This window comes from Pyrgilauda ruficollis, unplaced genomic scaffold (assembly GCF_017590135.1).
Source record: "Pyrgilauda ruficollis isolate IOZ18807 unplaced genomic scaffold, ASM1759013v1 scaffold668, whole genome shotgun sequence".
Taxonomy (NCBI): domain Eukaryota; kingdom Metazoa; phylum Chordata; class Aves; order Passeriformes; family Passeridae; genus Pyrgilauda; species Pyrgilauda ruficollis.
Window position 1 is genome coordinate 11,539 of NW_024528466.1, and position 23,792 is coordinate 35,330.

The 23,792-nt window shown below is 56.1% G+C and overlaps 1 protein-coding gene, 2 long non-coding RNA genes and 1 other non-coding gene across 10 annotated transcripts in view; 1 reads left to right on the forward strand and 3 right to left on the reverse strand.

The window, feature by feature from the left end:
* Positions 1–2,900: 2,900 nt before the first annotated feature.
* Positions 2,901–10,205, reverse strand: LOC121362763 (glycosylated lysosomal membrane protein). 4 transcript variants are annotated; one of them, XM_041484543.1, is made up of 7 exons: positions 10,122–10,205; positions 8,339–8,596; positions 7,959–8,141; positions 6,673–6,891; positions 4,384–4,661; positions 3,613–3,805; positions 2,901–3,261 (listed from the first exon to the last, which is right to left on the reverse strand). In XM_041484543.1, exons 1-6 carry the CDS (start codon positions 10,188–10,190, stop codon positions 3,637–3,639), a joined length of 1,176 nt encoding a protein of 391 aa, XP_041340477.1. In that variant the 5' UTR covers positions 10,191–10,205; the 3' UTR covers positions 2,901–3,261; positions 3,613–3,636. The 4 variants fall into 4 exon arrangements, with proteins under 4 accessions (XP_041340477.1, XP_041340476.1, XP_041340475.1 ...); XM_041484542.1 differs by lacking the exon at positions 10,122–10,205 and adding an exon at positions 9,550–9,699 and having other exon boundaries at positions 2,901–3,346; positions 3,617–3,805; XM_041484541.1 differs by lacking the exon at positions 10,122–10,205 and adding an exon at positions 9,550–9,699.
* Positions 10,206–13,046: 2,841 nt separating this feature from the next.
* Positions 13,047–17,309, reverse strand: LOC121362762. Of its 3 annotated transcripts, none has more exons than XR_005956575.1 (3): positions 17,287–17,309; positions 14,328–14,480; positions 13,047–14,097 (listed from the first exon to the last, which is right to left on the reverse strand). It is a non-coding gene; the product is annotated as an uncharacterized LOC121362762 (long non-coding RNA). The 3 variants fall into 3 exon arrangements; XR_005956573.1 differs by lacking the exon at positions 17,287–17,309 and adding an exon at positions 17,057–17,205; XR_005956574.1 differs by lacking the exon at positions 17,287–17,309 and adding an exon at positions 16,989–17,205.
* Positions 13,715–13,788, reverse strand: TRNAR-UCU. Its single transcript has one exon. It is a non-coding gene; the product is annotated as a tRNA-Arg (tRNA).
* A 1,794-nt stretch (positions 17,310–19,103) lies between the features above and the next one.
* Positions 19,104–23,792, forward strand: part of LOC121362761 — a 6,795-nt gene continuing 2,106 nt past the window's right edge. The window contains exons 1-2 of one of the 2 annotated variants that reach the window (XR_005956570.1): positions 19,104–19,563; positions 23,218–23,291. This is a non-coding gene — a long non-coding RNA (uncharacterized LOC121362761). Of the gene's footprint in view, positions 19,564–20,314; positions 20,638–23,217; positions 23,292–23,792 lie in introns of those variants that run through there. The other variant, XR_005956571.1, reaches the window with a different exon arrangement.

Consider the following 23,792-nt stretch of genomic DNA (forward strand, 5'->3'; position numbering starts at 1 on the left):
ACCGCCCGGGCACGGCCCCGCGCCCAGTGACCCGGTACTGCCCCGGTACTGCCCCGGTACCGCCCCGGTACCGCCCGGGCACGGCCCCGCGGTCACTGCCCCGGTACCGCCCCGGTACCGCCCGGGCACGGCCCCGCGCCCAGTGACCCGGTACTGCCCCGGTACTGCCCCGGTACCGCCCCGGTACCGCCCGGGCACGGCCCCGCGGTCACTGCCCCGGTACCGCCCCGGTACCGCCCGGGCACGGCCCCGCGCCCAGTGACCCGGTACTGCCCCGGTACTGCCCCGGTACCGCCCCGGTACCGCCCGGGCACGGCCCCGCGGTCACTGCCCCGGTACTGCCCCGCACCCACGGCTCCCAGTGCCTCCCAGTGTGCCCCAGGGAGCTCCCAGTGCACCCGGGGCGGTGCTGGGTCGCTACCGGTATCCTGGACCAAAGGCGGTACCAAAGGCGGTACCGGACTCTGTACCGGTATCCTGGACCAAAGGCGGTACCAAAGGCGGTACCGGGCTCGGTACCGGTATCCCGGACCAAAGGCGGTACCAAAGGCGGTACCGGGCTCTGTACCGGTATCCTGGACCAAAGGCGGTACCAAAGGCGGTATCGGGGGCGGTACCGGGCTCGGTACCGGTATCCCGGAGCAGAGGCGGTACCGGGGTCGGTACCAGGGTCGGTACCAGAGGCGGTACCGGGGTCGGTACCAGGGTCGGTACCGTGGTCCCGGACCAAGGTCGGTACCGGGGTCGGTACCGGGGTCCCGGAGCAGAGGCGGTACCGGGGGCGGTGCCGGGGGCAGTACCGGGGCGGTACCACGGGCGGTGCCAGGGGCGGTACCGGGGGCGGTGCCGGGGGCGGTGCCATGCTCCCGAGCGGGCCCCGCCCCGCACACGGACCGCCCGCAGGGCGCTGCCGCCGCCCGGTGGCCAAAGGCCGGTACTGCACTCCAGGCTCCGCACATGCGCAGTGGCGCTGCCGCCGGTACAGGAACCGCGGGGCTGAGGGGCCCCGGGCGCTGCCTGAAGACCCCTCATCCTTTTCCCCCCCAGACCCCTCATCCTGCCCCCAGACCCCTCAATCTGCCCCCAGACCCCTCAGTTCCCTGCTCTACACCCACAGCCCCCTCCCCAGGGACCCTCCCCTGCCGTTCCTGCTCTGCAGCGCCCAAAAGGAACTTTGGCGCTTTCCGCTGGGTTTTTCTTTGGTTTTTTTTCCATTTTCGCCTGTTCCTCTTTCAGGACACGACCCTCACACAGCTCCCCCCCTGAGCAGGGACAGAGCTGGAGCTGGGCCGGGGGGTTTGGGTGGGTTCAGGAGAAGTTTGTGCCCCCAGAGCTCCAGCAGAGCTTGGACAACGCTCCCAGGCCGGATTTTGGGGTGCCAGGGGTTGATCCCTCTGTGCCACCATCGTATTTTCTGGAAAAAGAAAATCCTCGCCCAGGGTTTTCTCCTGGGAAGCTGAGAGGCCTCAGTTTCTCTGTGTTTTATTGCTTTGGAGGTTGTTTACCCAACACGTGAATGGTTTTTACTTCATGGCCAAACACAGCCAAGCTGTGAGCGACTCTCTGAGGAGTCTCGAGTTTTTATTATTAATTCTTGTTAATTATTATCCTTAGAATTCCTATAATTATTCTTGTTAAGCCTTTTGATGTCTCCTTTCTTTAGTATAGTTTTAATAGTGTTCATATTATAAAGTATATAATATATATAATATACTATATATTATATATATTCTTATATTATATATAAGAATATAATAGAATTATTATATTACATATACTTATGATATAGTATATATAATGTAGTATATATTATATATAACATAGTATGTAATATAATATAATAAATATAATTAATATAATATAATATAATATAATATATGTACATATGTATATAATATATATACATATTATTATATGTATATAATAATACAATGTAATACAATATAATGTAATATAATATCATATATCATGCCATATCATACCATTAATATAATAATTATAATAAATATTATAAATATAATATAATTAATAGAATTAATATATCATATCATGTCCTATCACAGTATAATATTATAATAATAATATTATCAGCCTTCTGAGGACATGGAGGCAGATTCAGTGACTGCTCCTCTGTGCTGGGGACCCCAGAAAGGAGCACAGGGAGTTCCCAGTCCAGGCCCCTGCCCAGCTCCAGCACCCTCCCAAGCCTGCCATGAGCTCCCTCCTCGCCCCCAGCCCCAGGACAGCAGTCCCACGGCAGTCTGTGTCTAGAAATCCACTTTATTTGGTTGCAGACGAGTGAGTGACGGAGCGCCCGGAGACCCCAGGTCCCTGTGAGGAGCCCCCGGGGCCCAGCCCTGGGGGGGCCAGGGGCAGAATCCTGGCTGGAGCAGCCCCCCAGGACACACCTGAGCTGCAGCGGCTGCTGGCAGGTGGCCCTGGGTGTCCCCTGTGCCCAGCAGGGAGGGGATGGAGCTGCAAGGGCACTGGAGACAGGCCCTGGCAGCAGTGGTTGTGTCCCTGGGGAGGAGGAGGAGGAGGAGAAAAGGAGGAAGAGAAGGAGGAGGAGGAGAAGAGGAGGAGGAGGAAGAGAACAAGGAGAAGAGGAGGAGGAAGAGGAGAAGAAGAAGAGGAAAAGACAGAGAAAAGGAGGAAGAGAAGGAGGAGGAGGAGAAGAAGAGGAGGAAGAGAACAAGAAGAGGAGAAGAGGAGGAGACGAAGAAGAGGAAAAGAAGGAGAAAAGGAGGAAGAGAAGGAGAAAAGGAGGAGAAAGAGGAGGAAGAGGAAGAAGAGGAGAAAGAGAAGGAGAAAAGGAGGAGGAAGAGGAGAAAATGAGGAGGAGGAAAAGAAGAGGAAGAGAAGGAGAAAAGGAGAAGGAGAAAAGCAGGAGGAGGAAGAGGAGGAGAAGAGGAGAAAGAGAAGAAGGAGGAGGAGGAGGAGAAAAGGAGGAGGAAGAGAAGAAGAAGAGGAAGAGAAGGAGAAAAGGAGCAGGAGAAAAGGAGGAGGAAGAAGAGGAGGAGGATTTTCCTGACCAAACTCCCCCCATCGCTTCCCTTTGCTGCGTGGATCAGGAAAAACCCGGGCAGGGAGCGCAGGAGCGGGACACCGGCAGGGGCGAGGCTGGCACCTGCAAGTGTCACCCGGGTCCCCTGGGGGGCAGAGGGGACGGCAGCGAACACGGCCACTCCCGGGAGGGAATCCGGGAATCCCGGCGAGGAGAATCCGGGAATGGGAGGACCCGGGAGGGGAGGGGAGGGTCCCAGGGGTCTCCACGGCCATTCACGGGAAGAGAATCCGGGAATTCCGGGAATGGGAGGATCCAGGAATGGAGGGGAGGGTCCCGGGGGTCTCCACGGCCACTCCCAGGAGGGGAATCCGGGAATCCCGGCGAGGAGAATCCGGGAGTAGCAGGATCCAGGAATGGAGGGGAGGATGCCGGGGGTCTCCACGGCCATTCCCGGGAAGAGAATCCGGGAATTCCGGGAATGGGAGGATCCAGGAATGGAGGGGAGGGTCCCGGGGGTCTCCACGGCCATTCCCAGAAGGCAATCCGGGAATCCCGGGGAGGAGGACCCGGGAGTGGGACCTGGGCCCTCCCCTCCCCTCCGTCCCGGGGGTCTCCCGGGCCCGGCCCCCTCAGTTGATGGGCTCGTACTCCGAGTAGCGCCGCCTGTGTGCCAGCAGCAGCAGGCAGCTGCCCAGCAGCAGCATGGCCAGCGGCGTGCCCAGCGCCACGGCCGTGATGGAGATCACCAGCGGCGAGAAAGTGTCCTTGGGGGGCTCCCCGAAACCCAGCAGCACCGACCTGCGGGGGAGGGAACACCTCAGCACAGGGGTGGGCTCTGTCCTGAGCCCCTGGGCATTGCCCAGCCCAGAGGGTCAGGACAAGATGAGGCTCCTCGAGGAATTTCTGTGGGGTATTTGCTGCAGGATTGCAGGGGAACTCTGACTTGGGAATGGAGATTGTTACTAAACAGTCCCCAAACTGCACATCCTTAGTGACCAGGAGCATCCCTTCAGCACATTGTTAGTGACCAGCAGCATTCCTCAGACCCTCCAGACCCCTGTGCCCATCCTTAGTGACCAGCAGCATCCCCTGAGACCCCTCTGCACATCTTCAGTGACCAGCAATATCCTTTCAGACCCTCCAGACACCTCAGCACATCTTCAGTGACCAGGAACATCCCCTCAGACTCTTCTGCACATTGTGAGTGACCAGCAGCATATCCTCAGACCCCTCTGCACATCTTCAGTGCCCAGCAACATCCCCCAGACCCTTCAGGCCCCTCTGCCCATCCTTAGTGACCAGGAACATCCCCTCAGACCATCCCTAGTGACCAGCAGCATCCCCCCAGACCCCTCAGCCCCCTGAGCCCCACTCACCAGCTGAGGTACCTCCTCTCCTGGTACACCTGTCCCTCCTCTCCCCCAAAGGACACATTGAGGGCGCTGACGGTGCAGCTGCTGTGCCAGGTGTCCCCAAAGAAGGCCTGGAGCACGCTGGCCCCGGGCAGGCTCCCGTTGGCCAGGGACAGCCCCTGGGCCCTGCACTGGATGCTGTCCTCGCGCCGCGGGCTCCGCGAGCCGTAGGCCACAGCCTTCCACTGCAGGAAGGGCAGCGGGGAGCTGCTGTTGGGGGGCTCTGCCAGCAGGGACAGCACCTGGGACAGGGACAGCGGGGTCAGCCCGGGGCACTGAGGGAAACAGAGCTCTGCCAGGGATAAGGCTGGCAGAAGAGCAGGGGAAAGGGAAAGGGAAAGGCTGAGAGAAGAGCAGGGGAAAGGGAAAGGCTGGGAGAAGAGCAGGGAAAAGGGAAAGGGAAAGGCTGAGAGAAGAACAGAGGAAAAGCTGGGAGAAGAGCAGGGGAAAGGGGAAAGGCTGTAGAAGAACAGGGAAAAGGGAAAGGGAAAGGCTGTGAGAAGGTCAGGAAAGGGAAAGGCTGGGAGAAGAGCAAAGAAAAGGGAAAGGTTGTGAGAAGAACAGAGGAAAAGCTGGGAGAAGAGCAGAGGAAAGGGAAAGGCTGGGAGAAGAGCAGGGGAAAGGGAAAGGGAAAGGGAAAGGCTGAGAGAAGAGCAGGGGAAAGGGGAAAGGGAAAGGCTGTGAGAAGGTCAGGAAAGGGAAAGGGAAAGGCTCTGAGAAAAGCCGAGAAAAGGGAAAAGGGAAAGGCTGTGAGAAGAGCAAAGGGAAAAGCTGGGAGAAGAGCAGAGGAAGAGGAAAAGCTGGGAGAAGAGCAGAGGAAAGGCCATGAGAAGGTCAGAGGAAGAGGAAAGGCTGTGAGAAGATCAAAGAATGAGGAACAATTCTTATCTAAACTTGCTGCACCTGGTGTTGTGAACACGTGGAATGGGCTATGGAGATTTGTTTGCCAAAGGGTGGTTTCTTAACTAGCCAGTGGTGATGGTGTTTTAATTAGAGGATCAATTAGGTCAACTTGTATTATAACTGGCTATGAAAACAAGGGGTTTCTTAATAAAGATAGATTAATCAATCTATTAATTGATATTGATCTAATAGATTGATATTAATCTAGCTAATAGATTGATATTAGCTAGACTAATATCAATGAACAGATTGGTTAATTGATCAATCAGTTAATTGACTGGGGGCTGCCCTGGCTCACCTGGAAGACACTGGGGGTGCACTCGTCGTCGATGGAATGCAGCATATTAGATCAATTCTATTAATTGATATTAATCTATCTAATGCCAATCTATTGGATATACTAATATCAATGAACAAATTCATTAATTAATCAATCAATTAACCAATTGAGGCCCACTCTGGCTCACCTGGAAGACGCTGGGGGTGTACTCATCATTGATGGAGCACAGCATATTAGATAGATCAATATAAGTCAATAGAATTGATATTAGCCTATCTCATATCACTCTATTAAGTAGACTAATATCAACAAACAGACTGGTTAATTAATCAATCTATTAATGGACTGAGGGCTGCCCTGGCTCACCTGGAAGACGCTGGGGGTGTACTCGTCATTGATGGAATGCAGCATATTAGATCAATTCTATTAATTGATATTAATCTATCTAATGCCAATCTATTGGATATATTAATGTCAACGAACAGACTGGTTAATTGATCAATCAGTTAATTGACTGAGGGCAGCCTGGCTCACCTGGAAGACGCTGGGGGTGTACTCGTCGTCGATGGAGCCCAGCATATTAGACAGGCTAATATCACTTCTATTGATTTATATTGACCTATCTCATATCACTCTATTAAGTAGACTAATATCAATGAACATATTGGTTAATTGATCAATCAATTGACTGACTGAGGGCTGCCCTGGCTCACCTGGAAGACGCTGGGGGTGTACTCGTCGTCGATAGAGCGCAGTATATTAGACAGGCTAATATCAATTCTATTGATTTATATTGACCTATCTCATATCACTCTATTAAGTAGACTAATATCAATGAACAGATTGGTTAATTGATCAATCCATTAACTCCCTGAGGGCAGCCTGGCTCACCTGGAAGACGCTGGGGGTGTACTCGTCGTCGATGGAGCCCAGCATATTAGACAGGCTAATATCACTTCTATTGATTTATATTGACCTATCTCATATCACTCTATTAAGTAGACTAATATCAATGAACATATTGGTTAATTGATCAATCAATTGACTGACTGAGGGCTGCCCTGGCTCACCTGGAAGACGCTGGGGGTGTACTCGTCGTCGATGGAGCGGTCGGTGTGCAGGCGCCGCGCCGCCCCCGCCGGCTCCACCGTGGCCAGCTGCAGCAGGAAGCGGGAGCCGTTCCCCCGGGGAGCCACCCCGGCCAGGATGAACTGCAGCTGAGAGCTGTCCGCCGTGTGCAGCAGCCTGGGCAGCTCCCCGGCACGGCCTGCCGCCTCGTAGGCTGTCACCTGGGGGACACGGGGACACGGGGGGACACGGGGCACGGGGACAGAGAGGGACAGAGGGGACAGGGGACAGAGAGACACGGGGCACGGGGACAGTGAGGGACAGAGGGACACGGGGCACGGGGACAGAGAGGGACAGAGGGGACAGGGGACAGAGAGACACGGGGCACGGGGACAGTGAGGGACAGAGGGACACGGGGCACGGGGACAGAGAGGGACAGAGGGGACAGGGGACAGAGAGACACGGGGCACGGGGACAGTGAGGGACAGAGGGACACGGGGCACGGGGACAGAGAGGGACAGAGGGGACAGGGGACAGAGAGACACGGGGCACGGGGACAGTGAGGGACAGAGGGACAGAGAGACATGGGACAGGGGGACAGAGAGGTACAGGCGACAGAGAGGGACACGGGGCATAGGGACAGTGGGGGACAGTGAGGGACAGGGGGACACAGGGTAGAGGGACAGCAGGGGTCAGGGGACAGCGAGGGACAGGGGACAGAGGGACAGAGTGACACAGGACAGAGGGACAGTGAGGGACATGGGGCACAGGGACAGTGAAGAACAGAAGGACAGTGAGGGACAGGGGACAGTGAGGGACAGAGGGCCTGTGACCTGGACATGCTCTCTGCCCCCTGGACATGTCCCCTGTCCCCGTCCCCAGCCTCCTGGACATGTCCCCAGACCCCTGCCCATGTCCCCAACCCCCTGGACAAGACCCCTGTCCCCTGGATATGTTCCCTGTCCCCTGCCCATGTCCCCAACCCCCTGGACATGTCCCCTGTCCCCTGGATGTGCTCTCTGTCCCCTGCCCATGTCCAGCCCCCTGGACATGTCCCCAGCCCCTGCCCATGTCCAGACCCCTGGACATGTCCCCAGCCCCCTGGACATGTCCCCAGACCCTGCCCGTGTCCCCAGCCCCCTGCCCATGTCCCCAGCCCCCTGGACATGTCCCCAGCCCCCTGCCCGTGTCCCCAGCCCCCTGCCCGTGTCCCCAGCCCCTGCCCGTGTCCCCAGCCCCCTGCCCGTGTCCCCAGCCCCCTGCCCGTGTCCCCAGCCCCTGGGCACACCCGCAATGCCAGGCTGCCGTTGGCGAAGGCGCCGCCGGGGTCGGTGGCCGGGGCCCCGCTGAGCTCGGCCGTCAGCGCCGTGTGGTTCAGGGTGTGGTTGAGGCTGTCCCAGGAGAACTCCGACAGCTCGTAGGTGGGGTAGAAGAGCTCCCCCGAAGGTTTGGCCTCGCTGAACTCGAACAGCTGCAGGGAAGGGAGGGGAGAGGGGCTGGGAGCACCGGCGGGACGGGAGATCCGCGATCCACTTGAGGCAGAGCTGCCTCAGCCAAGCAGCTCAGACACTTCCCTGGATGGGAATGGGAATGGAGGGGATTTCCCTGGAGCTGGGAAGCTGCCCAGGGACCCTCTGCACCCCCAGAGCAGCCCCTTGCCAGCAGTACCTTGGTGAAAACCACGGCTGTGGAATAGACCACGCTGTCGGGAGGGTCGATCCAGATGGCTCCAGCAGGATTGGGTGACAGCAGCTGGGTCCAGTTGACCCTCAGGGCACTGCTGGGGCTCTTGGTGGCCACCAGGAGCACAGAAGGGGCCCCGATGCTGCTCCACACGTAGTGCAGGGTGTCCTCAGGCCCCACTGCCCGCACGTGCAGCAGGTTCACAGAGGAGCTGTTCCAGCCAGGGTTGTACTCCATGGACACCTGCGGGGCAGGGACAGGGACAGGGCTGGGGGTGGCTCTGAGCCCTGCAGGACAACCCCAGCGTGCCAGGGGGATGGGACATTGCAGCTGCCTCTGCTCCCGTGACTCTGCAGCCCTGCTGTTGCTCAACACGCCCGGTCAGCATTTCACAGCTTTGAGCTGCTTCCCATCCTAATGGCCCTTCCCTTCCACAGCCCCTTCCCACCCCAGAGCCCCTTCCCATCCTAAAGGCCCTTCCATTCCCCAGCCCCTTCCCTTCCCTTCCCTTCCCTTCCCTTCCCTTCCCTTCCCACAGCCATGCTGGTCCCACTGCATTAGGACAAAGGGGAGACAAGGGACAGACACGGGTGGCCCTGGGACATGTCCCCGCAGGACAGGGGGTGGCAGGGCAGGGTCACCCAGGACAGAGCAAGGGCTGCCTCAGCTCCAGCCCCACGTGGGAGACCCTTGTCCCCCCAAACCCCTCAAAGCTGGACCCCAGCAGGACCGGGGGGTCCAGCCCAGCCCCTGCTCTGGACAGCACCCCCCGAGAACACAAACCATCCCAAAAGTTTCTATCCCACAAACCATCCCAAAAGTTTCCATCCCACAAACCATCCCAAAAGTTTCTATCCCACACACCATCCCAAAAGTTTACGTCCCACACACCACCCCAAAAGTTTACATCCCACACACCACCCCAAAAGTTTCCCTTCAGCACGAGGCAAGAACTTCTTTACCTGGGCGAGCACACTGTCCCACCCCACCCACCTGGATGTCCCCGTGTCACCCGCTCTGGGTGACCCGCGTGTCCCCGCTGGACATCCCGAGATCCCCAGGAGGGGACACGGGGGGCGCTCAGCCACCGCCGCAACGCGGGACGAGCTCCGAGCTCCGCACCCGGCCCGGTGGCCCCGGTAGCCCCAGTAGCCCCGGTAGCCCCAGTGGCCCCGGTGGCCCCGAGCCCCGCTCACCTTCCGGCTCCGCTCGGCCCCGGCCGCCGCCAGCAGCGCCAGCAGCGCCAGCCCCGCAGCGGCGGCCATGGCGCGACCGGCCCCGGCCACGGCACCGCCCCGGAACAGCCCCGGTACTGCCCTGGAACCGCCCCGGGACCGCCCGGGAACTGCCTCTGGAACCGCCCCGGTACTGCCCTGGAACCGCCCCGGGACCGCCCCGGAACAGCCCCGGTACCGCCCCGACCCAAAAGTTTCCATCCCACACACCATCCCAAAAGTTTACGTCCCACACACCACCCCAAAAGTTTCCATCCCACAAACCATCCCAAAAGTTTCCCTTCAGCACGAGGCAAGAACTTCTTTACCTGGGCGAGCACACTGTCCCACCCCACCCACCTGGATGTCCCCGTGTCACCCGCTCTGGGTGACCCGCGTGTCCCCGCTGGACATCCCGAGATCCCCAGGAGGGGACACGGGGGGCGCTCAGCCACCGCCGCAACGCGGGACGAGCTCCGAGCTCCGCACCCGGCCCGGTGGCCCCGGTAGCCCCGGTAGCCCCAGTGGCCCCGGTGGCCCCGAGCCCCGCTCACCTTCCGGCTCCGCTCGGCCCCGGCCGCCGCCAGCAGCGCCAGCAGCGCCAGCCCCGCAGCGGCGGCCATGGCGCGACCGGCCCCGGCCACGGCACCGCCCCGGAACAGCCCCGGTACTGCCCTGGAACCGCCCCGGGACCGCCCGGGAACTGCCTCTGGAACCGCCCCGGTACTGCCCTGGAACCGCCCCGGGACCGCCCCGGAACAGCCCCGGTACCGCCCCGAGACCGCCCAGGAACGGCCCAGGAACCGCCTCGGGAAACATCATCCCGTGGAGACCCCCACTCCTCCATCATCCCACCCAGCAGAGACCCCCACGTCAATCCAGCAGGACAAGGCAGACCCCTCTTCACCTCGTGGAGCTTCTGAACCTTTGGGGTCTCTGAAGCCTCAGCCTTGGGGTCTCTGGAGCACCCCACACTCCAGAGACCCCTCACTGTCACTGCCCCATACTCTGGAGACCCTCAGAGACTCCCACCCTCAACAGAGACCCCCACTTCCATCCCCCAGGAGGGCAGTGGAGACCCTTCTCCTTCCCAATCCCACACAGAGGAAACCCCCCTCCCCATTCCCCAGGGCTCCAGAGACCCCCCCAACATCCAGAAACCCCCCCCACCTTCACTGCCCCATACTCTGGAGACCCCCAAAATCCCAGAGAGACCCCAGGACACCAAAGACCCCCGCCCTGCCCATATTTTTGTTGCCCCCTGAAGTGCAGCCCCTGGGCTCCTGGTGTGGGCAGAGACCCCCCAGACCCCCAGCCCGGGGGGTTTTGTCCCCCCCCACCATGAACAATCACCCAGAAATGATTAATCTATTTAGGGATAAACCTAAATAAACCTGAACCCCAAACCCTGGGAGCTCCTGGGGGAGCCCAACACCTTTCCCACCCCGATCCCTGCTGGCTCTGGGAAGCCACAAGGGTTAAAAATCCCTGGAGGATCGGGGGCACAAAGTGTCCCCCCCATGTCACAGCCCCTGTTTGGAGTGGGGGGTGAAGGGGGGAGAAGCAGAGGTGTCCAACCTGCTGGGTTTTATTGTCCATGGGGCAGGAGGAAGCATCCAGAGCTCCTGGGAAAGGAGATTCCAGGGAGAATTCCACCATTTTGGGCTGGTTTTAGGGATGGCAGGGGAACATTCCAGAGCTTTTCTTGGTTCTAGGGATGGCCAGGGAACATTCCAGAGTTTTTGTTGATTTTAGGGATAGCAGGGGAACATTCCAGAGTTTTACTTGGTTTTAGGGATGGCCGGGGAACATTCCAGAGTTCTTGCTTTTAGGGATGGCCGGGTGACATTCCAGAGTTTTTGTTGGTTTTAGGGATGGCAGGGGAACATTCCAGAGCTTTTCTTGGTTCTAGGGATGGCCAGGGAACATTCCAGAGCTTTTGTTGATTTTAGGGATAGCAGGGGAAATCCCAGAGTTTTTCATGGTTTTAGGGATGGCCGGGGAACATTCCAGAGTTCTTGCTTTTAGGGATGGCAGGGTGACATTCCAGAGTTTTTCTTGGTTCTAGGGATGGCAGGGGAAAATTCCAGAGTTTTTCTTGGTTTTAGGGATGGCAGAGGAATATTCCAGAGTTTTTTGTTGATTTTAGGGATGGCAGGGGAATGTTCCAGAGCTTTTCTTGATCCTAGGGATGGCAGGGTGACATTCCAGAGCTCTTCTTGGTTCTAGGGATGGCAGGGGAAAATTCCAGAGTTTTTTTGCTGGTTTTAGGGATGGCAGAGGAATATTCCAGAGTTTTTTGCTGATTTTAGGGATAGCAGGGGAACGTTCCAGAGTTTTTCTTGGTTCTAGGGTTGTCAGACAAGCATTCCATTGGTTTTGTTGGGTTTAGGATTTCCAGGGGAGCATCCCACCATTTTTGTCAGTTCTAGGGTCACCACAGGACCATTCCACCGTTTTTGTTGGCTCTAGGTTTTCCAGAGGAACATTTTATAATTTTATTTTTTTTAAATTCTAGGATTGCCAGAGGAGAATTCCACCATTTTTGTCAGTTCTAGGATTTCCAGAAGAGCATTCCACCACTTCTGTGGGTTCTGGGGTCACCACAGGACCATCCCACCATTTTTTGCTGGCTCTAGGTTTTCCAGAGGAACATTCCACCACTTTTGCCAGTTCTAGGGTTGCCATGGGATTATTCCATTGTTTTTGTTGGTTCTAGGGTTGCCATGGGATCATCCCACTGGTTTTGTTTGTTTCTAAGGTTGCCATGGTAGAATTCCACCCTTTTTGCCAGTTCTAGCATTTCCAGTGGACCATTCCACATTTTTTCTTGGTTCTGGAGACACCAGAGGAGAATTCCACCTTTTTTTTTTTCCAGTTCCTGGGTTCCAGAGGAGCATTTTACCATTTCTGTGGGTTCTGGGGTCACCGCAGGATCATTCCACCATTTTTGTTTGCTTTAGGATTTCCAGAGGGGCATTCCAACATTTTTGTCAGTTCTAGGGTTGCCATGGGATCATCCCACTGTTTCTGTTGGCTCTAGGGTTCCCAGGAAAGCATTTAATAATTTTATTTGTTTTTAATTCTGCCCTCTGGTCGTTTAAAACCATTTCAGGTGTCTGGGCAGGAAGCACTGAGTTACCCAAATTTACCAGGGTGGACACTCAGATCAGAGACCTACATTTCTCTGGCCACACATGTGAAAAAAAATGACCCCATTTATCACAGGAAATGCCACCAGAAGGTTCTGACCTGCTTCCCTCCAGCTGGGCCCTGCTGGAGACCACAGAACATCCCTTAGGGAAGAAGGAATCAAAAATGGGATTTACTGAGGGGGAAATGTGGGGTTAAAACACCTGCTTGGAGGAGAAACCAAAGGGAACAAGGGAAGGGACACCTGGAGAACATCTCTGAGGGAAATGGCACCAACATAAAAGAGACACCTGCATGGGGATGATCTCTGAGGGAAATGGCCCTGCCTGGAGATCATCTCTGAGGGGAATGGCCCTAAAATAAAGAGACACCTGCCTGGAGATCATCTCTGAGGGGAATGGCCCTAAAATAAAGAGACACCTGCCTGGAGATCATCTCTGAGGGAAATGGCACCAACATAAAAGAGACACCTGCATGGGGATGATCTCTGAGGGAAATGGCCCTGCCTGGAGATCATCTCAGAGGGAAATGGCCCTAAAAGCAAAGGGACACCTGCCTGGGGATGATTTCTGAGGGAAATGGCACTAAGAGAAAAGGGACACCTGCCTGGAGATGATCTCTGAGGGAAATGGCACCAAAATAAAAGAGACACCTGCCTGGAGAAGATCTCTGAGGGAAATGGCCCTGCCTGGGGACCATCTCTGAGGGGAAAGGCCCTAAAATAAAGAGACACCTGCCTGGAGATCATCTCAGAGGGGAATGGCACTAAAATAAAAGGGACACCTGCCTGGGGATCATCTCTGAGGGGAATGGACCTAAAAGCAAAGGGACACCTGCCTGGAGATGATCTCTGAGGGGAATGGAACCAAAATAAAAGAGACACCTGCCTGGAGAAGATCTCTGAGGGAAATGGCAGCAAAATAAAGAGACACCTGCCTGGGGATCATCTCTGAGGGAAATGGCCCTAAAATAAAAGAGACACCTGCCTGGAGATCATCTCTGCCGGGACTCGAACCCGGAACCTCTGGATTAGAAGTCCAGCGCGCTCGTCCATTGCGCCACAGAGACCTCACCGTGAGGGGAGCGTCGGCTCCAGAACTGAAAAATCCACAGCGCCCGCAGGGTCCGGCGCCCATCGACACCCCCCTGGCACAGCAGCACCTCCAGAGTCCCCTCCCTGCGCGGGGACAGGCAGGAATAATCCCAGGGATGATCCATATCTGGCTCGGCAGCAGGGATGCAGCAAAAAGCTGGATGCAGGCTGGTATCCGCCTCTCTGGCAACCTTTCCGCAGCATCCCCGGCGCTCTGGGCAGAGCTAAATCCTGGAGCAGAGCTCCTCGCTGCATCTCGGCAGCATCACAGCATCCTCTCCTCGCTGCAGAAGGCAAGGGATAAAGATGAAAGAGGATTTAGCTCGGTGGTGAGGGGAGCTCTGCTTGTCGGGGTGGGAAAACGAGGGTTGAGCAGAGGAGTGAAAGGGAAAGCAGCTACCGTGGGTTTCCTTTCAGCAAGCTGTCAATCAGGGGTTTAATGAAGAAACATTGGGGGGAAAAAAATGAAGACAGATGTCAAAACAACAGGAAAGGTCCATTTACAGCCACTGACCTATTAACAATGGATCAAACTCTGGCACGGAGTCGCTGCTGGGAATTTGGAATCCCTGAAAGGAACGAATTTCAGGCTGGGAATGGCACATTTGGAATGGCTGGATGGAACAAATTTCAGGCTGTTGTTCTCTCCCAAACACACCCTCGGTTCCTGTGAAAGGGGAGATGTTAAGTGTAGTCCCAAAAGAGGAATTCCCTGACACAAACAGCTTTTGACTCGAGGTCAGTGTGACCTGGAGCTCAGGCAGCTCTTCCTGGGGGAGAACAGCCCAGAGCAGGAATAAAGAGAATATTCACCCCCCAATGGAACCAGAACCTCAAAACTGAGGCTAAACCCCCCCAATTCCCATGAAAGGGGAGATGTTAAGTGCAATCCAAGAGGAGGAATTCCCTGATACAGGGAGCTTTTGCCTCGAGGTCAGTGTGAGCTGAGGCTCAGGCAGCTCTTCCTGGGGGAGAACAGCCCAGAGCAGGAATAAAGAGAATATTCACCCCCCAGTGGAACCAGGACCTCAAAACTGAGGATAAATCCCCCCAAACACCCATGTTTAGATATCACACCAGGTGTGTTCAAGCTCCTGCTGCATCCCTGCTTTCCTCAGTGCCTGTCCTTCCTGCCTCAGGCTGGGGCACCTCTGTGCTCATGGCTAAAATCCCATTCTGTGCCAAATCCCTGCCTCCCTCGAGGGCTGGAAAAGAGATGATTTCTGCCCAAAGTGAGCTGTGAAGTTGTGTGGTGCTGAAGAGAGGAGGCACAGCTCTGACAACCTCAGCACACCGAATGCAAACCCAGTTTGGTGATCCTTTTGCTCGTGGAAAGCTTTACGGTGGTCTCGACAAGCAAAATCCACTTTGGAGTGGTGGGAAAGAAGGCAGGGGTTGAACTTTTATCAGAAAAACCCTTCCTGCTGCAAAAGATAACCCAGTGAATTGATAATCCTTGAAATAAATCCCTCTGTGAACCAACTGTGATCACACTGGGACCTGGAGAAAACTCAAAAGTCCAGAAAACACCCATCTGCAAGGTGAGCAAAGGCTGTGTTTAAAAATGTCACAGGAAAAAAAGCTCTAAAGGATGAGAAAAATCTCCCACAGCCCTGGGAGACCGTGTGCTCCTCCTGGGGGATGAAGACACCAGCTTTCAATACGATTTTGGGGGGCTGCACCTCAAGAGAGCCTGCTCTGAAGTCAGCAGCAGGCAGAACATCTGGAGGTGATGAATGAAACGGCAGAAACTCTCAGAAGAATGGCTGTGGCTCTCTGGGCAGCCACGTCCCTGCAACCAGGGGTCAGGAGGGATTCCTCCTGCCTGGAGCTCCCCTCGGCCCTGACTGCACCAAACTCAGCAAAGGACCAGGAGCCTGAGCTGATGAGAACGCCAGATTTCTGTCAGGATCACCCTCTGGGTGGGAAGGGATCCGGGATGATCCTTTGTGTGGGAAGGGATCCAAGATGATCATCAGGGTGGGAAAGGATCCAGGATGATCCTTTGGGTGGGAAGGGATCCAGGATGATCCTCAGGGTGGGAAGGGATCCAGGATGATCCTCAGGGTGGGAAGGGATCCAGGATGATCCTCAGGGTGGGAAGGGATCCAGGATGATCCTCAGGGTGGGAAGGGATCCAGGATGATCCTCAGGGTGGGAAGGGATCCAGGATGATCCTCAGGGTGGGAAGGGATCCAGGATGATCCTCAGGGTGGGAAGGGATCCAGGATGATCCTCAGGGTGGGAAGGGATCCAGGGTGATCCTTTGTGTGGGAAGGGATCCAAGATGATCATCAGGGTGGGAAAGGATCCAGGATGATCCTTTGGGTGGGAAGGGATCCAGGATCATCCTCTGGGTGGGAAAGGATCCAGGGTGATCCTCTGTGTGGGCAGCGATCCAGGGTGATCCTGTGGGTGGGAAGGGATCCAAGATGATCATCAGGGTGGGAAAGGATCCAGGGTGATCCTGTGGGAGGGAAGGGATCCAGGATCATTCTCTGTGTGGGCAGGGATCCACGGTGATCCTTTGGTGGGAAGGGATCCAGGATCATCTTCTGTGTGGGAAGGGATCCAGGATCATTCTCTGTGTGGGCAGGGATCCACGGTGATCCTTTGGTGGGAAGGGATCTAGGGTGATCCTCAGGGTGGGAAGGGATCCAGGGTGATCCTCTGTGTGGGAAGGGATCCAAGATTATCCTCAGGGTGGGAAAGGATCCAGCATGATCCTTTGGGTGGGAAGGGATCCAGGATCATCCTCTGGGTGGGAAAGGATCCAGGGTGATCCTGTGGGTGGGAAGGGATCCAGGGTGATCCTGTGGGTGGGAAGGGATCCAGGGTGATCCTTTACGTGGGCAGGGATCCCCCATGGCCAGGGCCACCTTCCATGATCCCAGGTTGCTCCAAGCCCTGTCCAGCCTGGCCCTGGACACTTCCAGAGATGAGGCACCCCTGGAATAACCCGTGCCAAGCCCTCTCCGCCCTCACAGGGACGAATTTCTTCCCAAAATCCCAAAAACCTCCCCTCCCCCAGTTTAAACCCGTCCCCTTTGTCCCACACCTTCTCCAAACTCCCTCTCCAGCGCTCTCGGAGCCTCTTCAGTCGCTGGAAAACCTTCCCTTCCCACCGCCGCCACCTCCCACCCTCAGCATTTCACTTTTGGAACGTTTTCCTCACAAAACTCCCCTCACGCGGGCGCTTCTTCCGCTCCCCTCACGGCCCGTCCCGCGCAGGCCGCGCCTCACCCTCAGGGCTGGGCCGGGCCGCCCTCGCTGCTCCGGGGCTGCTTCACGGTGTTCTCAGTGCTCCCGGTGTTCCCGGGGCTACTTCGCGGTGTTCACGGTGCTCCCGGGGCTGCTTCGCGGTGTTCCCGGTGCTCCCGGTGTTCCCGGGGCTGCTTTCCTCACAAAACTCCCCTCACGCGGGCGCTTCTTCCGCTCCCCTCACGGCCCGTCCCGCGCAGGCCGCGCCTCACCCTCAGGGCTGGGCCGGGCCGCCACGGTGTTCCCGGGGCTGCTTCGCGGTGTTCCCGGGATTCCCGGTGCTCCCGGGGCTGCTTCTCGGTGCTCCCGGTGTTCCCGGGGCTGCTTCGCGGTGCTCCCGGGGCTCCCGGGGCTCCCGGGGCTGCTTCTCGGTGTTCCCGGGGTTCCCGGTGTTCCCCCGTGCTCCCGGGGCTGCTTCTCGGTGTTCACGGTGCTCCCGGTGTTCCCGGGGCTGCTTCTCGGTGTTCCCGGGGTTCCCCGGTGTTCCTGGGGCTGCTTCTCGGTGCCGGGGGTGCTCCCGGGGCTGCTTCTCGGTGTTCACGGTGCTCCCGGTGTTCCCGGGGCTGCTTCCCGGTGCCCCCGGTGTTCCCCGGTGTTCCCGGGGCTGCTTCACGGTGTTCCTCGGTGTTTTCGGGCTTGGTTCACGGTGTTCACGGTGTTCTCCGGTGTTCCCGGGGCTGCTTCTCGGTGTTCCCGGTGTTCCCGGTGTTCCCGGTGCTCCGGGGCTGCTTCGCGGTGTTCCCGGGGTTCCCCGGTGCTCCCGGGGCTGCTTCTCGGTGTTCACGGTGTTCCTCGGTGTTTTCGGGCATGCTTCACGGTGTTCCCCGGTGTTCCCGGGGCTGCTTCTCGGTGTTCACGGCGTTTCCGGGCTTGGTTCACGGTGCTCCCGGAGCTTCTCGTTGTCCCCAGTGCTTCCCGGGGTTGTTTCCTGGTGCTTCCCGGTGTTCCCGGTGCTCCCCGGTGTTCCCGGGCTTGGTTCACGGTGTTCCCGGGGCTTCTCGGTGTCCCCAGTGCTTCCCGGGGTTGTTTCCCGGTGCTTCCCGGTGTTCCCGGTGCTCCCCGGTGTTCCCGGGCTTGGTTCACGGTGTTTCCGGGGCTTCTCGGTGTCCCCAGTGCTTCCCCGGGTTGTTCCCCGGTGTTGTTTCCCGCTGTTCCCGGTGTTTTACGGGGGTTGTTTCCTGGGGTTCCCCGGAGTTGTTCCCCGCTGTTCCCGGTGTAGTTCCCCGGAGTTGTTCCCCGGTGTTCCCCGCTGTTCCCGGTTTTCCCGGGGTTGTTCCCCGGAGCAGTTCCCGGAGCAGTTCCCGGTGTTCCCGGAGCAGTTCCCGGTGTTTCCCGCTGTTGTTCCCGGAGCAGTTCCCGGTGTTCCCGGAGCAGTTTGTTCCCGGTGTAGTTCCCGGTTTTCCCGGGGTTGTTCCCCGGAGCAGTTCCCGGTGCAGTTCCCGGAGCAGTTCCCGGTGTTTCCCGCTGTTGTTCCCCGGAGCAGTTCCCGGTGTTCCCGGAGCAGTTCCCGGAGCAGTTCCCGGTGTTTCCCGCCGCTGTTCCCGGAGCAGGACGCGGCCCCAGGCCCGGCCGTGCCCGTCCCGCCCCGCTCCGCTCCTTTGTGCCTCCGCCCGGCCCTTTCCGCCGGGCCCCGCCGGGTTTCCATGGGGACGGGGCCGGGGCCGGCCCGGACAAAGGCCGGGGAGCGGGGCCGGACCGGGGGAGCGGGACCGGACCGAGGAGAGGGACCGGACCGGGAGAGCGGGGAACGCGGCCCCTGCTCCGGCCAGGAGCCCGGGGCACCCGCCGGGATCCGCTGGGGGACACTGGGACCCACTGGGACCCACTGGGAGATATGGGGATCCTCTGCGGGGCGCTGGGATATACTGGGATCCACTGGGGGATACTGGGATCCACTGGGGGATACCAGAATCTACTGGGATCTACTGGGGATACTGGGATCCACTGGGGGATAATACTGGGATCTGCTGGGAGAAATTGAGATCCTCTGGGGGATACTGGAATCGACTGGGTTCCACCGGGACAAACTGGGATCTACTGGGGGACACGGGGATCTACTGGTGGATACTGGGATCCACTGGGGGTGCTGGGATCTGCTGGGATCTGAGAGGAGCCACGGGGACCCACTGGGATCTGCTGGGGGATACTGGGACCCACTGGGAGATACTGGGATCTGAGAGGAGCTCTTGGGATCCACTGGGATCTGTCAGGAGCTGTTGGGACCCACAGGGATCCACTGGGGGATACTGGGACCCACTGGGAGATACTGGGATCTGAGAGGAGCTCTTGGGATCCACTGGGATCTGTCAGGAGCTGTCGGGACCCACTGGGATCCCCTGGGGATACTGGGATCCACTGGGAGAAACAGTTCCACCAGGAGATACTGGGACCCACTGCAATCTGAGAGGAGCTCTCGGGATCTGCTGGGATCCACTGGGAGAAGCTGGGATCCACTGGGAGATACTGGGAATATAATGGGAATATATGCTGTATATTATATTATATTATATTATATTATATTATGTTAATTATATTAATATATAATGTATTATATATAATATAAGGGAATATACAGGAGAGGGACCGGACCGGGGGAGCGGGAGCGGGACCGGACCGGGGGAGCGGGACCAGACCGGGAGAGAGAGACCGGACCGGGGGAGAGAGACCGGACCGGGAGAGAGGGACCGGACCGGGAGAGCGGGGCTGGACCGGGGGAGAGGGACCGGACCGGGGGAGCGGGGAAAGCGGCCCCTGCCCCGGTCAGGAGCCCCGGGCACCCGCCGGGATCCGCTGGGGGACACTGGGATCTGCTGGGATCCACTGGGGGACACTGGGACCCACTGGGGGATACCAGAATCCACTGGAGCTACTGAGATCTACTGGAGGATACTGGGATCTACTTGGGAATACTGGGATCCACTTGGGAATACGGAGATCCACTGGGGAATACCGGGATCTACTGGGATCCACTGGGGGATACCAGAATCCACTGGGAGCTACTGAGATCTACTGAGAACTACTGGGGGATACTGGGATCTACTGGGATCTGCTGGGAGAAATTGAGATCCTCTGGGGGATACTGGAATCGACTGGGTTCCACCGGGACAAACTGGGACATATATAAGGGAATATATTCTATGTAAGAGAATAGAAACCAGGCTGGGACAAAAACTGATGCATTCAATAATGAGATTTCTGCATTTCTCACCTGCTGACCCCAAAGCTTCGTGCCAAGCCAACATTTACTCCTGCTCTGCAAACTCAGGGAGTTTGGGGTGCTGTGGATGTGATCACCAAGCCTGGCTGACAGCTCCATTTATCACAGAGCAGATTTTGGAGCCTGGGCTGGGCAGAATTTCCCCCCCCCTCGTCGCTGGCTGTGTTTTATTCCCGGTGAAAAATCTCCGTGGAAATTCCCGGCGACAGCAAAAATTCCCTTTGCATTCCTGGTGCACACTCAGGCAGCCAAGCAAGGCTGTAAATAATTGAGAACCCATCATTTTCCCTCTGCAGCCCTCACCAGAACCAGCCTGCTTCGCTCTCAACAGCAAATATTTAGTGAGGTAATCAATCCAAAAGAAAAAAAAAAAATCTTAATTTGGATAAGAAAATTCAATGTTTTTCCCCCCAGATCTTCTGTCTGATTATCTCTGGCATCCATCCTGCTGTTCTCAGGGTTGGTGCTGTAGCAGGAGATAATTATGAGGATCACAATTAACTGCAGCTAATGCTTCTTATTAGCATTTTGCTGGGGCTTGTGGAGTTTTTCAGCTGAAACAGATAAACAAGCTCAAACATTCTCATAGGAAAGCTCAGACAAAAACAGAAACAAAGAGGCACGGAGGGAAAACCCAGAGCAGCTCGGGCTGGGAATCTCACAGCTCGCAGTTCACAGCTCCAAATTATCCAAATTTGGGGGTTTTTTGGTGGGTATTTGGGGAGCTGCAGGGTTTAAGATGCCAGAAATTCCAAATTTGTGGACAAATTCCACCTGAGGAACCCCTGTCCTTGGGCTCACCTGGCCCAGGTGTGCTCCCACAGGAGCCAGGCAGTTCACAGCCCCAAATTTCGGTTTTTTGCTCCATATTTGGGTTGTTTTGTGGATATTTGGGGAGCTGCAGGGTTTAAGATGCCAGAAATTCCAAATTTATGGACAAATTCCAGCTCAGGAACTCCTCACCTGGCCCAGGTGTGCTCCCACAGGAACCAGGCAGTGCACAGCCCCAAATTTGGATATTTTGTTCCATATTTAGGAGGTTTTTTTTGTGGATATTTGAGGAGCTGCAGGGTGGGAAGGTGCCAGGAGTCACTCCCAATTTATGGACAAATTCCAGCTCAGGAGCTCCTCACCTGGCCCAGGTGTGCTCCCACAGGAACCAGGCAGTTCACAGCTCCAAATTTGGATATTTTGCTCCATATTTAGAGTTTTTTTTGGTGGGTATTTGGGGAACTGCAGGGTTTAAGATGTCAGAAATTTCAAATTTATGGACAAATTCCCGCTCAGGAACTCCTGTCCCTGCCCTCACCTGGCCCAGGTGTGCTCCCACAGGAACCAGGCAGTGCACAGCTCCAAATTTGGATATTTTGCTCCATATTTAGAGTTTTTTTTGGTGGGTATTTGGGAACTGCAGGGTTTAAGATGCCAGAAATTCCAAATTTGTGGACACATTCCAGCTCAGGAGCTCCTGTCCCTGCCCTCACCTGGCCCAGGTGTGCTCCCACAGGAACCAGGCAGTGCACAGCTCCAAATTTGGATATTTTGCTCCATATTTAGAGTTTTTTTTGGTGGGTATTTGGGAACTGCAGGGTTTAAGATGCCAGAAATTCCAAATTTGTGGACACATTCCAGCTCAGGAGCTCCTGTCCCTGCCCTCACCTGGCCCAGGTGTGCTCCCACAGGAACCAGGCAGTGCACAGCTCCAAATTTGGATATTTTGCTCCATATTTAGAGTTTTTTTTGGTGGGTATTTGGGAACTGCAGGGTTTAAGATGCCAGAAATTCCAAATTTGTGGACACATTCCAGCTCAGGAGCTCCTGTCCCTGCCCTCACCTGGCCCAGGTGTGCTCCCACAGGAACCAGGCAGTGCACAGCTCCAAATTTGGATATTTTGCTCCATATTTAGAGTTTTTTTTGGTGGGTATTTGGGAACTGCAGGGTTTAAGATGCCAGAAATTCCAAATTTGTGGACACATTCCAGCTCAGGAGCTCCTGTCCCTGCCCTCACCTGGCCCAGGTGTGCTCCCACAGGAACCAGGCAGTGCACAGCTCCAAATTTGGATATTTTGCTCCATATTTAGAGTTTTTTTTGGTGGGTATTTGGGAACTGCAGGGTTTAAGATGCCAGAAATTCCAAATTTGTGGACACATTCCAGCTCAGGAGCTCCTGTCCCTGCCCTCACCTGGCCCAGGTGTGCTCCCACAGGAACCAGGCAGTGCACAGCTCCAAATTTGGATATTTTGCTCCATATTTAGAGTTTTTTTTGGTGGGTATTTGGGAACTGCAGGGTTTAAGATGCCAGAAATTCCAAATTTGTGGACACATTCCAGCTCAGGAGCTCCTGTCCCTGCCCTCACCTGGCCCAGGTGTGCTCCCACAGGAACCAGGCAGTGCACAGCTCCAAATTTGGATATTTTGCTCCATATTTAGAGTTTTTTTTGGTGGGTATTTGGGAACTGCAGGGTTTAAGATGCCAGAAATTCCAAATTTGTGGACACATTCCAGCTCAGGAGCTCCTGTCCCTGCCCTCACCTGGCCCAGGTGTGCTCCCACAGGAGCCAGGCAGTTCACAGCCCCAAATCTGGATTTTTTGCTCCATATTTGGGTTTTTTGTGGGTATTTAAGGAGCTGCAGGGTGGGAAGGTGCCAGAATTCACACCCAATTTACGGACAAATTCCATCCCAGGATCTCCTGTCCCTCCCTCACCCCTGGAGCTGCCAAAGGGAGGGGAAGCCCCTTGAAAAGACGTTTGATGTGGCAGCCTGGAGCTGATAAACCATTGATTTTTTCCTCCTTTTTTTGGCCTGCAGGAGACTGTCAGCAATACCAAAGCAGGGCTGATAAGAGCCCAGGCTGCTGGAGGATCCTGCAGCCCAGGGTGGGATGTCCAGACAAAAAACATCCTTCAATTTCTCTTTTCCAGACCGAGACATCCCAGATAAAGCCCCTTATCTGCCTTCTCTGCAATCAATGAGATGCTCCAGCCTGGCTTTTCAGGTTTCTTTTCTCAGCTTTTCCTTTTCCTTTCCCCCCCTTTTTCCATTTTCTGCCCCTTTTACCCTTTTTCTCCCCTATTTTCCTTTTCTCCCCCTTTTTCTCCTCCCTTTTCCTTTTCCTTTTCCCCCCTTTTTCCATTTTCTCCCCCATTTTCTCCCCCTTTTTCTCCCCTCTTTTCCTTTTTTCTTTTCTCCCCCTTTTCCCATTTTCCTTTTCTCCCCCTTTTCCCATTTTCCTTTTCTCCCCTTTTTCCATTTTCTCCCCCTTTCCCCCTTTTTCTTCCCCCTTTTCCTTTTCCTTTTCCCCCCTTTTTCCATTTTCTCCCCCATTTTCTCCCCCTTTTCCTTTTCTCTCCCTTTCCCCATTTTCTCCCCTTTCCCCCTTTTTCTTCCCCCTTTTCCTTTTCCTTTTCTCTCCTTTTTCCATTTTCTCCCCCTTTCCCCCTTTTTCTTCCCCTTTTTCCTTTTCTCCCCTTTTTCCCTTTTCTCCCCCCTTCCCCCT